At 41.9% G+C, this 17,052-nt stretch overlaps 1 protein-coding gene across 14 annotated transcripts in view; it reads right to left on the bottom strand.

Moving 5' to 3' along the window:
- The window catches only part of LOC139541431 (exocyst complex component 2-like), a 177,581-nt gene that overhangs the window by 155,762 nt on the left and 4,767 nt on the right, over positions 1–17,052 (bottom strand). For 12 of the 14 annotated variants that reach the window (XR_011668343.1, XM_071346079.1, XM_071346085.1 and 9 more), the window contains exons 2-4: positions 5,673–5,838; positions 794–970; positions 381–507 (exon numbers count right to left, since the gene is read on the bottom strand). Coding sequence is in view for 13 of the 14 variants with exons in the window: in XM_071346079.1 (XP_071202180.1) it covers positions 381–507; positions 794–970; positions 5,673–5,790 (422 nt within the window). In the remaining variant the exon portion in view is untranslated. Of the gene's footprint in view, positions 1–380; positions 508–793; positions 971–5,672; positions 5,839–12,494; positions 12,578–17,052 lie in introns of all 14 variants that reach the window. The other 2 variants (XM_071346080.1, XM_071346081.1) reach the window with 2 other exon arrangements.

The raw sequence follows: 17,052 nt of genomic DNA, 5'->3' as shown, positions 1-17,052 counted from the left end.
GGCGCGTGGGAGGCTGAGACCACACCACACGCCTCCTATGACCATGTGTGGTGGGCTACAGTCTTTCTTTTCAACTATTTCCTTTCTTCTTTTCTTCTCTCTCCTCTAAACACAATGATTTTGTCTCCAGTGCGTTGTTCAGCGGTTAAATCCAGTTGAGCCATTGCTGTGTTGGCATAACATTTCAAACACCTCCACATGGGGATCCTTTGTTTCTGTTTACAGACCTAAACCATGACTCAAACACTAGAACCAGTGTGTTTATGTGTGTGTGTGTGTGCATGTATGCGTGTGTGTGTATGTGTGGTGCGTGTGTTGTGTGTGTGTAGCATGCGTGTGTTGTGTGTGTGTAGCATGCGTGTGTGTGTGTATGTCCCTACTTGTCTACGTCGATGCCCAATGGATTGCTGGGGCGTAGGGAGAGGGGAGAGATGCCCTTGTTGCGGTCGGTTCTCATGTCGTAATAGTTCATCTCATCCACCCACACAGCAGACTGGTCCAGGATACCTAGAGCACAGACACACACAGGAAACACATCATCACTGAGGGACAGCCCAGATCACACACACACACACAATAATAGTACCTGACAGAGCTACTATACAGTTTGTACAGCAACACAGGACAAAACAGTATGAGTATCCATACTGTAGTTCCCCGCTGCCTCTGCTTGGTAATACCGAGGAAGATTGTCTGTACTTGCGCCACTGAGTAGTCGTTCTAGAGTTTCTCTGATGATTGACAGAGAGACTTGTATTAGAACTGGAGTGGTTACAGAGAGCAGCCATCTTACCGATCTTCTCAGCCTTGAGCAGCTTGAAGGAGACGGTGGAGGTGCCGTGTCCTCCTGACTTGGTGCTGACGATGATCTCTCCCTTATCGTCTTTGGCTGGGCCCACATGACACACTATCTTACTGGCTGACATCCACTCAGCCGTCAGCAGGCAGTTGTGACCACAGATGGAGAGACCTGAGAGAGAGAGAAATATATAGGCACGCTTACAGCAACAGGACAAGTAATAACACAGAGACTCATTGAGAGAAGAGGCATGACACAATGACACAAACAGCAGTTTAATAAACCTGTCATTAGGGGGTCAAAGTTCAGCCCAGGGTCCAGTCAGTCCTGTGTAGCCCTGACAAGTCTGCCACAGCTTCATCATTCTCTCCACACAGAGTGCTGTCAATTCACTGTTAAGTGGCTCATTACAGATCTATTTACTCTACTTCTACACTTTCTCTTTTATTTATCTTTCTATCTGACCCTTCTCATGGAGTAAAGAGAAGTTTAGAGAGAAAGAAAGTGATAGAGAGAGAAGAAAGAGAGAGACTAAAAAGAGAGAAAATTAAACCACCTCATTTGATTTATCTGACCAAAGGGAACTGGACAGAGAGCTACAGATGACTGCACTTAAACATCATAAAAGCCTGTGAGAGATGATCAACAAATAACCACTGAAACAAACTGTAAATAATAAAACAGTAACTCAATTAAAGGACATTTCCTGCCTTTGTTCTGTACTGTTTGTTTTGTTTGGATATACAGTACATGCACTAACTAAGTAACACACACCTGTTGCTATCCAACATCTAATAGGCTAATTTCAGGCTCCAGGGATATTAGTGGTCAAAAATGCACTACATGACCATAAGTATGTGGACACCTGCTCGTCAAACATCTCATTCCAAAATCATGGGCATTAATATGGAGTTGGTCCCCCCTTTGCTGCTATAACAGCCTCTACTCTTCTGGGAAGGTTTTCCACTAGATGTTGGAACATTGCTGCAGGGACTTGATTTAATTCAGCCACAATAGTATTAGTGAGGTCGGGCACTGATGTTGGGCGATAAGGCTCGCAGTCGGCGTTCCAATTCATCCCAAAGGTGTTCGATAGGGTTGAGGTCAGGGCTCTGTGCAGGCCAGTCAAGTTCTTCCACACCGGTTTTGACAAACCATTTCTGTATGGACCTCACATTGTGCACAGGGGCAACATGCTGAAACAGGAAAGAGCCTTCCCCAAACTGTTGCCACAAATTTGGAAGCACAGAATTGCGGTAAGATTTCCCTTCACTGGAACTAAACAGCCTAGCCCGAACTACGAAGAACAGCCCCAGACCATTATTCCTCCTCCACAAAACTTTACAGTTTGCACTATGCATTGGGGCAGGTAGCGTTCTCCTGGCATCCGGCAAACCCAGATTCGTCCGTCAGACCGCCAGATGATGAAGCGTGATTCATCACTCCAGAGAACGTGTTTCCACTGCTCCAGAGTCCAAGCTTTACAGCACACCAGCCGATGCTTGGCATTGCGCATGGTGATCTTAGGCTTGTCTGCAGCTGCTCATCCATGGAAACCCATTTCATGAATCTCCCGACGAACAGTTCTTCTGCTGACGTTGCTTCCAGAGGCAGTTTGAAACTCAGCAGTGAGTGTTGCAACCGAGGACAGACGATTTGTATGCGCTTCAGTGGCGGTCCCCTTCTGTGAGCTTGTGTGGCCTACCACTTCGCGGCTGAGCCGTTGTTGCTCCTAGACATTTCCACTTCACAATAACAGCACTTACGATCCACTAGTTTGAAGGGGTGTCCACATACTTTTGTATATATAATGTAGATATAAAATCATTGGCCAGGGCTCAGCCTGCAAAGTGCACAATCGTGTGTGAGGCAATGTTTTGGCGCTTTCTGCTGCTCTCAGTTCGTGGGCTTTGGTTTTCATTTGTGGGTGGCTTAAATCTAATTTCTGAAAATAATACTGAAATTCTAGGGAAATGAGTGGTGGCATTTTGACAATGCCACAAATTCAGGGCATTTACATCAAAATAAATGTAGACTATCCACAGAGTTTAATTTCAAGCAACAGATGTTCCACAATAAGGCATTTTGAAATAGCAGCTAAAAGAATTGTGGAAGTACAAGTTATTTTCTTTACATTTGCACAACTTAAATTTGCCAAAAATTTGAAAAATGTCAAACCCAAAAATATATATGCAGTACCAGTCAAATTTTTGGACACACCTACTCATTCAAGGGTGTTTCTTTATTTTTACCATTTTCTACATTGTAGAATGATAGTGAAGACATCAAAACTATGAAATAACACATATGGAATCATGTAGCAACCCAAAAAGTTATAAAATATATTAAATATTTGAGATTCTTCAAAGTAGCACTCTTTGCCCTGATGACAGTTTTACACACTTGGCATTCTCTCAACCAGCTTCACCTGGAATGCTTTTCCAACAGTCTTGAAGGAGTTCACACATATTCTGAGCACTGCTTTTCCTTCACTCTGCAGGCAACCCATCCCAAACCATCTCAATTGGGTTGAGGTTGGGTGATTGTGGAGGCCAGGTCAACTGATGCAGCACTCCATCACTCTCCTTCTTGATCAAATAGCCCTTACACAGCCTGGAGGTGTGTTTTGGGTCATTTTCCTGTTGAAAAACAAATTATAGTCCCACTAAGCGCACACCAGATGAGATGGCGTATCGCTGCAGAATGCTGTGGTAGCCATGCTGGTTAAGTGTGCCTTGAATTCTAAATAAATCACTGAGTGTCACCAGCAAAGCACCCCCACACCATCACACCTCCTTCTCCATGCTTCACGGTGGGAACCACACATGCGGAGATCATCCGTTCACCTACTCTGCGTCTCATGGCGGTTGGAACCAAAAATAAAAAATTGGTACTCATCAGACCAAAGGACAGATTTCCACCGGTCTAATGTCCATTGCTCATGTTTCTTGGCCCAAGCAAGTTTCTTCTTCTCATTGGTGTCCTTTAGTAGTGGTTTATTTGCAGCAATTTGACCATGAAGGCCTGATTCACGCAGTCTCCTCTGAACAGTTGATGTTCAAATGTGTCTGTTGCATTTATTTGAGCTGCAATTTCTGAGGCTGGTAACTATTATGAACTTATCCTCTGCAGCAGAGGTAACTCTGGGTCTTCCTTTCCTCTAGCGGTCCTCATGAGAGCCAGTTTCATCATAGCGCTTGATGGTTTTTGTGACTGAATTTGAAGAAACGTTCAAAACTCTTGAAATGTTCCACATTGACTGACCTTCATGGTCTTAAAGTAAGAATGGACTGTCGTTTCTCTTTGCTTATTTGAGCTGTTCTTGCCATAATATGGACTTGGTATTTTACCAAATAGGGCTATCTTCTGTATACCATCCCTACCTTGTCACAACACAAATGTTTGGATCAAACACATTAAGAAGGAAAGAAATTCCACAAATTAAGTTTTAGCAAGGCACACCTGTTAATGGAAATGCTTTCCAGGTGACTGCCTCATGAAGCTGGTTGAGAGAATGCCAAGAGTGTACAAAGCTGTTATCAAGGCAAAGGGTGGCTACTTTGAAGAATCTCAAAAAATATATATATTTTGATTTGTTTAACACTTTTTTTGGTGTTTGATGTCTTCACTATTATTCTAGAATGTAGAAAATAGTAAAATAAAGAAAAACCCTTGAATGAGTAGGTGTGTCCAAACTTTTGACTGGTACTGTATATATTTAAAACAAAACAATTATTGTAATTCTGTAAAAACAATTAACCCATCATTCTAAATAATTTAATAGTTTTGGTCAATTACATTTTGATCAAATTGAATAAAAACAGTATATGCAGTATTTAGTTAGATTATCAAATGTATCTTTTTTTGTGGTAACAAAATGTCTCCCTTTTAACAATAAATCATCATAACTAATATCCCTACATATTGACTACCATATTAATAAAAGTTTCCTGTCAATTCTACAATAATCTTTACATTTTAAATTCAACATTTTGACAAATACATCTTTACCACAAAGGTTAGAAAATATTATTTTAGGTCTAAATTCAATTAACACATATCAAAAACCTACAATAACATATTATATAACATAATAATAATATAATAATAATAATAATAACAAATAACATATCATTTGTTTCAGCATTTAAATCACATCTTTTAAATGTAGGCCTAAAATTGTTGTTTAATTATGTTCTAAAACCTTTAAATACAGTCTTATTTTTAAACAAAATCAATATGGGTTAAAATTCATAATCTTGGCCTGGTATAAAAGATTGTGAATTAGGCAGAGGTTTCACTCAGTTGAAAGAAACGAAAAGTAATTTAATCTAGAATAATAAAAAACTATTTTCCCCTTCAAAAAGTTATGAAAACCTTTCATTTGATAAACAGCAACAAACACTCTGTGTAATGTAAGCAAAGCCTGACCACGGCTGACTACGGTCCAGTGTGTTCTGTGGTAGCCTGTAGGCTAGCCATGTTCTAGCCAGGCTCTGTGTAAATTAATAAAAGTCACTCAGTCTGACTCTGACGAAGGGTCATAACGGCATGAACCCTACCTCACAGGCTGGGAAGAGCCAGAGACTACCACACTCTCTCTCAAACACAACACACACAAACAATTATCGACAATGCCAGTGAAAACACTTGCATAAAATTATTCCGTTTGGTATGTATCAAAAACAACCGCAGCAATGAATTACATTACAGAAAGGTGGGCAATCTATTTTAAAAAATTGGAATTTAATTGACTGTCAGAAGTCGAATGCAAAATAACAAGTGTGTGTGTGTGTGTACATTCGTGCCTGTGTGTGTGTAAGTTTGTGCTTGCATGTGAATTTGTGCTTGCATGTGAATGTCATACTCGTACCAACGAGGTCTGCGGGGCCAGTACCCAGGTTCTCTCCTCGGATGGTGACCTTGGTCCATGAAGTGCCCTCATTGGGTGAGATGCCCGTCACCAGGGGGGGCTGGTGGGCACGAGACATGGTGGTGGTCACGTGTGTGCAGGAACACAAAGAAAGTCAGTCAGCAACCTGTGAACATGGCAGGGGGGAAAGACAGAAGGACACGTAACACGGATATTAGTCTAATACAGAAACCAGGAGACATAAAAACAGCTGTAATGTGTACAGCACAGCTATAGCTATAGGCTAATGTGTTATTATTTATAAGCATGTATGAACCTTTATAATGTTTTATATCTTAAGAGGCTTATATTTAAAAGAGTTTCAAAGTGAAGGCTACAACGTCTACAAACACAGGAGGACATGAGGGTGCTGGTAGGAGCTCTGACCGGACTAAGAGAGAGAGAAAGAGGGGGAGGAAAGGAGGAATGTAAACCTCAGAGAGCAGGATAAATAAAGCTGCTCTCCCTCATCGATTCCACATAGCCTAACCTACACAACGTGTGTGTTTGTGTAAGAGACCGAATAGCTAGCCCTACCCTAATATATCTAGAGGGTGCATGTGTGTGTGTAGGCCATGTAACAGCAGTGGAGGCTCCTCAGAGGAGGAAGGGGAGGACCATCCTCCTCAGTGAATTTTAATCATTTAGTTCATCATTTTTAGATAAAACTTTACTGAACAAAAATATAAAACGCAACAATTTCAATGATTTTACCGAGTTACAGTTCATATAAGGACATCAGTCAACTGAAATAAATTCAATAGGTCCTAATCTATGGATTTCACATGACTGTGCAGGAACGCAGCCATGGGTGAGCCTGGGAGGGCATAGGCCCACCCACTTGGGAGCCAGCTCCACCCACTGGGGAGCCAGGCCTAGCCAATCAGAATGAGTTTTTCCCCACAAAAGGGCTTTATTACAGAAATACTCCTCAGTTTAATCAGCTGTCTGGATGGCTGGTCTCAGATGATCCTGCAGGTGAAGAAGCTGGATGTGGAAGTCCTGGGCTGGTGTGGTTACACGTGGTCTGCGGTTGTGAGGCCAGTTGGACGTACTGCCAAATCCTCTAAAACGATGTTGGAAGTGGCTTATGGTAGAGAAATGAACATTCAATTCTCTGACAACAGCTCTGGTGGACATTCCTGCAGTCAGCATGCCAATTGCACACTCCCTCAACTTGAGACATCTGTGGCATTGTGTTATGTGACAAAGCTGCACATTTTATAGTGGCCTTTTATTGTCCCCAGCACAAGGTGCACCTGTGTAATGATCATGCTGTTTAATCAGCTTCTTGATATTCCATACCTGTCAGGTGGATGGATTATCTTGGTAAAGAATAAATATTCATAACAAGGATGTGCACAAAATGTGAGAGAAATAAGCTTTTATTGCCTATGGAAAAATTCTGGGATCTTTTCATTCAGTTCATGAAACATTGGACCAACACTTTACATGATGCATTTACATTTTTGTTTAGTATATTCACGTCACAAAATAATTGATTAAAACACAATGTTTTGCAATGAAGGTCTACAATACCCTCAACAGCACTCTGTAGGGTAGGACCATGGTGTATTTCCGTCTTCCTCTGAGTACATTGACTTCAATACAAAACCGAGGAGGCTCATGGTTCTCACCCTCTTACACAGTAATTATGACAACTTCCGGAAGGACGTCCTCCAACGTATCACAGCATGAACTGACATGTTTTCCACCCAATCAAAAGATCAAATAATTAATCTTGTACTGAAAGCATAAGCTACAGCTAGCTAGCACTGCAGTGCATAACATTTGGTGAGTAGTTGACTGAGAGAGAGAAAGACAATAGTTGAACAATTAACTAATTCATTTATTCAAAACTGAAGAAGCGGGAGAGGCAGAGAGAGAGCTAGCTATATTTCAGTGTCTTTTTTTCACTTTCACTTACTTAGCTAGTGAACGCAGCTAGTTAGTTTAGCCTACTCAAACACCCGGCTCAAACAGAGAGGGATGCTAGCTAGCTATGGCTATCCAACACTGAACTCTTCCAAGGTTTTATTAATTGATTGCCTTCGGTACCCACCAGTGTAACTGCTAAACATGTTACTGCTCTGCAATTCACAGTGAGTGCATAGGGGAGAGTGGGGCTGAATGTAACACCGGTCAATTGTAGGGTAACATGGGGTAGAACGCAACTCTACCTCAAAATAATTTTGGGGAAGTGACTTAAAAATGGTGATGAGACAGGTAATATTTTCTGTTGATCAAGAGTAGTGGCAACCAGAGAAAGTGTTGGGGGAAAAACTTGTGACATGAAGTGGTTTCTGTGAGAATTATAGGCTGGGTGTGTGTTACTCCGGGTGGCAAGTCACCCCAAGTTACCCCAACAGGTAGGCCTACATTATAATCACTGTGCAAGTTTTTTGGGCCATAAAATGTATCAATAGGATAATAACTAGTTAAAAGATCACATTTGGGATCTGGCTAATGATTAGCCCAATTGGGTCAATGCTTCAGCCTATTTATTTGCACTTTGCTGCATCAGTTGGGCAACAGGTTATAATGTTTATTGCTAATAGCATACCTGTTCATATGGACCATGCATAGGCTATATACATGGCCCAATATGTTAAAATAATTTAATCAAATAATTTTACCAATGTGCTATTGGGCTCATTTCTGGAGTTGGACATGCTATATTAGATGGTGTCAGCATACTTTTATTTTCAGTCATTTTGCAGTAGAATGTCCTTTTAAAAGGTCACCAGAACTGAGCTTCTCAATCTCCCCCACCGTTAACACCCCTCCGCAACCTTTTCCCCCCACTGTCACTCACAGAACAAACACCAGTCATCAACTTAGAGATGATATGCCAGTGTGGAAGAGAAACAGCTAAAAGACGGGTACATTTTTTTCTTCTTCATAAAATGTGAAACTGTTTAGAATTTTATAAATTAAAATGGAGGAAAATATATTTGAGGAGGTCTAAAAAGCCTGTAGAACAAGTGGTGTCCAAGACATTTTTCATCACAGATGTGTGTTAATAAATAGGTGCCAGGTCTGGTTGAGGTTCAACAACCTTACCTCTCTGTAACCACTTTGCTTTCTAACACTAAAGCCAAAACACGTTCTCTACAAACAAGGCAGGAGCTCACATGGAACACAGCAGCAACAAAGGAACCAACGGTGATGCAGCAAATCTGTGGCAACATCATCATCTCAGAGTGTATATTTAGCCTACACTTGTTGAATATTTTTTGATAAACTCAACAAGTTTAATAAAGCTACAAGTAAAAAAAAAAAGAAAAAAAACCTTAAATTATTCAGCACATTCACAAAAGCACAGTGGCACCTAGCTAGCTACACACACAGAATGATAGAACAGCAATTCTACTAGGCTATAATCTGAGTTCACACACACACACACACACACACACAATGACATCCTAAAGAGATGGGGGTCTGATAACTCAAAGGGGATGTAGGCCTAACTCATGCAGCCTAACCTAACCTCCGGTGCAGTGTACTTGTCAGAGGAAATCTAGGGGCAGGGGATCTGACATGGAGAAGATAAGAGGCTAACAGGCCTTAAACAAGCGCCTCGTCTGTCGTTCATCAAGCACATATCTTTAGAAGGGGAGTTTGAGTGGAGGGGGCAGTGGGGAATATAAGGGTTAGTCTGTCTTCTTCTGCATAAAATGTCTACAACTGTTGTGTTTCCTCAACAGGAGTGTTTCTATCCCCATTTTGTGTACACACACACACAGGCTAGGAAGAATGACAGCTCTGCTCGGTTGCATGCGAGGGGCCCGAGCTGGCGCTGTGTGGTCTGTGAGTGTGTGGAGGGATCTGTGCTGCGGAGTGGAGGGGTCTGGGCAGTGTGTGTGTGTGGTCTGGCTGTGTGGTCTCTGGCTCTGGCCTGGGGAGAGCCTGCTGACGGCTGGGATGAGAAAAGAGCGCTGTGTTTACTTTACTCTGGGGGCCATGCATGGACACGGGAACAGTGCCCAGACCCCTCCACTCTGTAACACACACACACAGACGGAGCAAGGAGGCTCTTGCATGAGCCACACGTCACAAGCTAGTGGAACAACCCTGTCAGTGACAATTGAGGCATAGATGTTACATTTTTAATAAACATTTTATGTAGGACTGCGTCCATTATATTGACCAAGCTCTTAGATATGACAGGAGCAGAAACAAAACTAAGCTGTATCAAAATTAACTCCAGAATAGGAATGCCTATTCAGGTTTCAGTAGGTTATTGTTCATTGCCATGAGTCATACTGTTACTGAAAAAATGTGAAGACAAAAAAACAGGTAAGCTAAGCAACAGTATTTGCATGACTGCACTGCAGATTGTTTTACAGCAGTGTTTGTTTACTAGTTCTACAAGAATCATCTAGGGGGCACTAAAGGACCCTCTTTGGAAAGCCTACAATAAACCACCTGAAAATCAAAAGGTAGGCTAGACACTGCACACAGTACATTAATAACAATTAAAGTAATATAAAAAGTCAGTTAAGGACTGCTCTCTCCTGTTCTCTCTGCCGGTTTCTTCTTACCATTCTTGTTGTTTGTCCTGTGTTTATACAACGGGTGGGTCTAATCCTGGAAGCTGATTTGTTAAAAACGCATTCCAACCGATGTCTATTCCACAAGTTTACGTTGAAATGCCTATTTACTCGGTTCCATCTCACTGCGCAATCCACTGTCTCAGCAGCCCAGCCAGACAATTTATAAACGTGATCTCTAATGTAAAAAGCATCTAGACATTATCTCCCATTTCTTTTAGACTAGCATTTGGTTTTCAATAACGGAGATTTGTATAAACCTTGCCATCTGTCTCTCTGACATTTGCAACATTGTTTCAGTATTGAAATTCAATCTCCAGCTGTCCCATAGTAATGAACGTGTACAGAGTCGGGACGAGACAGACATGCAGGCAGCGTTTCTCAGCCAGTCGAAATCATGAATCAGCATCATTTTTATGGACATATACAAAGAAATAGAAAACACGTCAAAGGAAACTAAATGCTAGTTTGCAGTCTTTCCCACTTCAGTTTGAAGTGACCGTGTTAGCTGTGTTGGTGTTGTGTTAGCTGTGTTGGTGTTGTGTTAGCTGTGTTGGTGCTGTGTTAGCTGTGTTAGCTGTGTTGTTGGCTAGCTCCTCTGAACAACAGTGTCCTGATGAAAGAGCACATTTTCTATGCCAGGTGAAATCACGCATCATTAGCTCATTTATGGATGTATCCAACTAAACTGTCACTAGAAAACAGCTTAAACAAATGTAAATGGAGCTACTTTGTTGTTATTCTGGCTGCACTGTTTGACGTAACTAAGTTAGCTGTAGTTGGCTTGCTAGCAAGCAAGGTATAAGAACGTTGCCAGCCATTAGTATGGCAATAGAACATTTAGAATGAACGACTGGGTCGCGTTTATAGATACAGAACCGATAAAACGAACTAGCCGGCTTGGGTAGCAACCTTAGATTTGTGTCGGGACTATATCTTGTGGAAGGATGAAATAGTATGAATAAATTCATCAAAATAAAGTTAATGAAAATATGTAAATCAATATTTGAATATGTTGGTAAAACATCCGTAATGTGGCCAATGAGTAGGAAGATGTTTGATAATTAAGTGATAATCAACACCCGTGCCCAATATCCTCCAAACACCTGCTTCTAGGGTATCATCACTTAATTATCAAACATCGTCCTACTCATTGACCACATTACGGATCCAGAAGCATTGTCTCTCTATACATTGACATTGTTTACATTTAAGTCATATAGCAGATGCTCTAATCCACATAGAAATATTTTTTACCTGGTCGGCTCAGGGATTCGAACCAGCAACCTTTCAGTTACTGGCCCAATGCTCTTAACCTCTAGGCTACCTACCTAGGCATCACCTCCCAGTCTACGTCTTGCTCTCTCTCCCTCAGTGCCGTTGTTCTAATTGGGCTAAAATGGCAGGTTTGTTTTACTTGGAAAGGGACTTATAAACAGAGTGACTGCCCCTCTATTTGGTAGCTCTGTCACACTAGATCCTACTAGGTCTTGATAAGAAACAGAAACAGAGCTAACAAGCCCAGGGAGAAAGGAGCTCTCTGGTTAGGGAAGACTGCATGTAGCCCAAGTTGCGTCCCAAATGGCACCATATTCCTAATATAGTGGACTACTATTGACCAGAGCCCTATGGTAGTGCACTAGCCTATAGTGAGTAGGGTGCCATTTGTGACAAAACAGTTGTATGGTCTGAATATGAGAAATTGCTTTTTTCATAGGAAGTATTTTATACTGTATATTTAAGAACAGATGAAAACCATATAGGACTATGCCCTAGGACATTTGCACACTTCCAATAATATACCCCACACACGATGCCAGGACACTGTTCTATTTTAGAAAGATGCTAAGGAGAGCAAATAAGAGTATTGTGATAGACATATATTTAACACAACCTAGGATGCGTGCACTAACAAACCCACACACAAGCCAGCATTTAAGCACACACAGCACGCCCACACACACTTCCCAGGCAGTGTGAGTATTGATCATCAGTCTGTCATATTGTCTGTCCCCCCCCCCCTCCCCTCTGAGAGCTTGTCTGGGTTTTAGGGGTTTGGCTGATTTCCCCCTGCTGTTAATGAACTGGACAGGAGGAAAGGTTCTGGGGAGAGCAGAGGGCCGGAAGGGGGATAGCAGCAGCTTGACAGGAGGGTGATTTCACTTACTGCTCCCAAACGTAGGCCTTAAGTGGTTTATTTAAGTCATCTTATTCCTAAACTTTGACTTACTTACTACTTCCAGCATGCGTCCCTTTCGTCCCTCCTCATCTCTCTCTACTGCTACAGAAGGACTGAGTCTCTGTGAGAAGGACCTGGGGGGTAGAGGGGGTGGTCAGAGAGATGTCCCCTTGGTTGTCAGGGGGGATATCCCTACTGGAGACAGCAATGGGCTGAGTTTACAAAGTGAGCTTGTTAAGGAAATCCTGATGTTAGCTCATGTTACACACAACTGGCCTGCCTATTCTGAATTAGACAGATAGTATGTAGTGTAGTGGTCCACTTCGCTCTGGTCTGAGCTCTATGTACTGTACTGTTTCTCATATCCCCAAGTAGGAGTGATTGACAGGTGAGAGGGGGTTAGGTGTATGTTCTGTGTGATGGTCTGGACTAGGGGCACAAAGGAACCCTTTCAGACATCTCCGTCTGCCCCCCACACCGCCATGCCTGCCCACCACACCGCCACCCCTGCCTGCCTCCCCATCAGCGCTGCTACCACTAAGCCTCCCCAGTACCCCATACTAACACTATCCTCAGCCCACCAACATTACACAAACACCAGATTCCATCAAAGATTCCCCTCAGTCTGAATGCACAGAGCTGGCCAAACATCATGACCATGGTATGACCGGCTCTGATCTCTGATCTGACAGGCCAGCGATTTAAGAAACCATTCCTCACACCAGAACTCATACAGATTTCTTTGAACTGGCCCTCAGTGGCAGACTGGCAGGGGAGCGATAGAACACTGCCAAGTATTTCACAGACAGCATCAGTTAGGCTACACTCTCTCTGATGTGTGCATTAAAGGAAAAGTAAAGGGATCAAATAAGTTTCAGGAGACTGAAAACAAGGCTCATACATAGGCTAGTTTTATTTTGAATCAAATGTTACATTTTGATAAGGCAGGAATCGATTACAAATAGACAACTTCAAATCAGCACTATTGCGTAAAAAAATAAAAAAAATAATCTGACTCGTAATATGTTGTCATTGCAGTGCCATTTATGTTTTTGGGCAGACAGACATTTTTTGTTATCGAATCTGTTGGCCAGTCAAGCCTTCCACAATGAGTCAGCACTTCTCAGCCAATCCCATAACAGGACAGTAAGAGGGTCCAGGAGAGGACTAGACCAGAGCCATCAGGCGTCTGGGTCTGGCTCGCTCCATCCCCTCTGTCTCCTCTCCCGTTTGTTATCCTTTGGCTGGCTCTGTTTGTTGGTCTGAAATTATATTTTTAAGATCTGACTTAAGCATAGGCACCAATTTCTCCTCTCAGAATCCTGGATAAATAAACAGAACAGTGAAATGTGGGCATATGAATGCAGGCTGATGTTTGTAGAGGGTTTAAGATGTGGAGACAGAAAGCTACATAATGAGATGCTACGGGGAGACAGGGTTTAAACCTTGGTAATGCCGTGTCATAAGTACAGTAACTGTGTTTACATACAAAAACATGGATCATCACGATGAGCGTGAGAAAAAAAAAATCCTCACAGTAAACCACAGACTAGACCTATTAAACTGTACAATACCAAAACAGCTCCTTTAGCCTAAATTGCAAACAAACAGTGAATTGCGTGGTTCCTTCTGCTAGTGTATCATGTTATTACAGGGTTATTACAGGGTGGTTACAGAGTTGTACCATGGCATTGATGAACACTGTTTCTGATTGGCTTGAAGGGCATTCTAGAGCGTGCATTATTTCCCGATAATACACGGTAAATCAGCACGGTAGAATTCAATGGCTATAGTTCATTCTTACATGTTTTGTTTGAGCTGCTTTTGAAAGTAAAAGTCCAATTGAAAACATTATTGAGATTGTTGAATTTGATTTTTATAATAGCAAGCTAGGACTGATGGTTTGGTTAGCTAAACTAGCAAGTCTGTTTGTTTGGTTACCACGGCAACTACTGTAGCTATAGTAAACTTGCTAGCTACTTGTTGAACACATTTCTACCGGCAAATTAACACATTCTAGTGGCAAATGTGTTAAATTATAGCCATGGAATAAAAGGGATAATCAACTCGGGGCTCTATGCGTTCTCTAGAAAATAATGCAACTCCGTGAAGGTCATTTCCACTCCGCTAGTACGTGTCTTGGAACACACATTCCAAGTCATTCATTATTATCATTATCATTAAGTTTGCAGATGACACAACAGTGGTAGGCCTGATCATCAACAATGTCGAGACAGCTTATAGGGAGGAGGTCAGAGACCTGGCCGTTGTGGTGCCAGGACAACAACCTCCCCCTCAACGTGATCAAAACAAAGGAGATGATTGTGGACTACAGGAAAAAAAGAGGACTGAGCACGCCCCCATTCTCATCGACGGGGCTGCAGTGGAGCAGGTTGAGAGCGTCAAGTTCCTTGGTGTCCACATCACCAACAAACTACAATGGTCCAAACACACCAAGACAGTCGTGAAGAGGGCACAACAAAACCTATTCACCCTCAGGAGACTGAAAAGATTTGGCATGGGTCCTCAGACCCCCAAAAGGTTCTACAGCTGCATCATCGAGAGCATCCTGACTGGTTGCATCACTGACTGGTATGGCAACTGCTCGGCCTCCGACCGCAAGGCACTACAGAGGGTAGGGCGAACGGCCTAGTGCATCACTGGGGCTAAGCTCTCTGCCATCCAGGACCTCTATACCAGGCAGTGTCAGTGGAAGGCCCTAAAAATTGTTAAAGACTCCAGCCACCCTAGTCATAGACTGTTCTCTGTGCTACCGCACGGCAAGCGGTACCAGAGCGCCAAGTCTAGGTCCAAGATGCTTCTAAACAGCTTCTACCCCCAAGCACACCGAATCAAATGGCTACTAGAGGTCAACCGATTAATCGGAATGGCCGATTTCAAGTTATCATAACAATCGGTAATCGGCATTTTTGGACACCGATTATGGCCGATTACATTGCACTCCACGAGGAGACTGCGTGGCTGGCTGACTACCTGTTACGCGAGTGCAGCAAGAAGTCAAGGTAAGTTGCTAGCTAGCATGAAACTTATCATCTAAAAAACAATCAATCTTAACATAATCACTAGTTAACTACACATGGTTGATGATATTACTAGTTTATCTACCTTGTCCTGCGTTGCATATAATCGATGCGGTACCTGTTAATTTATCATCGAATCACAGCCTACTTCGCCAAACGGGTGATGATTTAACAAGTGCATTTGCGAAATAAGCACTGTCGTTGCACCAATGTACCTAACCATAAACATCAATGCCTTTCTTAAAATCAATACACAGCTATGTATTTTTAAACCTGCATATTTAGTTAATATTGCCTGCTGACATTAATTACTTTTAACTAGGGAAATTGTGTCACTTCTCTTGCGTTCTGTGCAAGCAGAGTCAGGGTATATGCAGCAGTTTGGGCTGCCTGGCTCGTTGCGAACTGTGTGAAGACCATTTCTTCTTAACAAAGACCGTAATTAATTTGCCAGAATTGTACATGATTATGACACAACATTGAAGGTTGTGCAATGTAACAGCAATATTAAGACTTAGGGATGCCACGCGTTAGATAAAATACGGAACAGTTCGTATTTCACTGAAAGAATAAACGTTTTGTTTTCGAAATTATAGTTTCCGGATTTGACCATATTAAATGACCTAAGGCTCGTATTTCTGTGTGTTATTATTTTATAATTAAGTCTATGATTTGATATTTGATAGAGCAGTCTGACTGAGCAGTGGTAGGCAGCAGCAGGCTCGTAAGCATTCATTCAAACAGCACTTTCCTGCGTTTGCCAGCAGCTCTTCGCTGTGCTTCAAGCATTGCGCTGTTTATGACTTCAAGCCTATCAACTACCGATATTAGGCTGGCAAAACTATAGTGCCTATAAGAACATCCAATAGTCAAAGGTATATGAAATACAAATGGTATAGAGAGAAATAGTCCTATAATTCCTAGAACTACAACGTAAACCTTCTTACCTGGGAATATTGAAGACTCATGTTAAAAGGAACCACCAGCTTTCATATGTTCTCATGTTCTGAGCAAGGAACGTAAACGTTAGCTTATTTACATGGCAAATATTGCACTTTTACTTTCTTCTCCAACACTTTGTATTGCATTATTTAAACCAAATTGAACATGTTTCATTATTTATTTGAGACTAAATTGATTTTATTGATATATTAAGTTAAAATAAGTGTTCATTAAGTGTTGTTGTAATTGTCATTATTGCAAATATATATATAAAAATCGGCCGATCGGTAACGGCTTTTTTTGGTCCTCCAATAATCGGTATCGGCGTTTAAAAATCATAATCGGTCGACCTCTAATGGCTACCCAGACTATTTGCATTGCTGCCCCCCCCCCTGTCTTTTACACCGCTGCTACTCTCTGTTGTTATCATCTATGCATAGTCACTTCAATAACTCTACCCACATGTACATATTACCTCAACTAACCGGTGCCCCCGCACATTGACTCTGTACCGGTACCCCCCTGTATATAGTCTCGCTATTGTTATTTTACTGCTGCTCTTTAATTACTTGTTACTTTTATTTATTATTCTTATCCATATTTTTTTAAACTGCATTGTTGGTTAG

Source organism: Salvelinus alpinus, chromosome 16, assembly GCF_045679555.1.
Source record: "Salvelinus alpinus chromosome 16, SLU_Salpinus.1, whole genome shotgun sequence".
NCBI classification, from domain to species: domain Eukaryota; kingdom Metazoa; phylum Chordata; class Actinopteri; order Salmoniformes; family Salmonidae; genus Salvelinus; species Salvelinus alpinus.
Note: the sequence above shows the minus strand (reverse complement) of the source record. Positions and strands in the feature narration are given on the sequence as shown.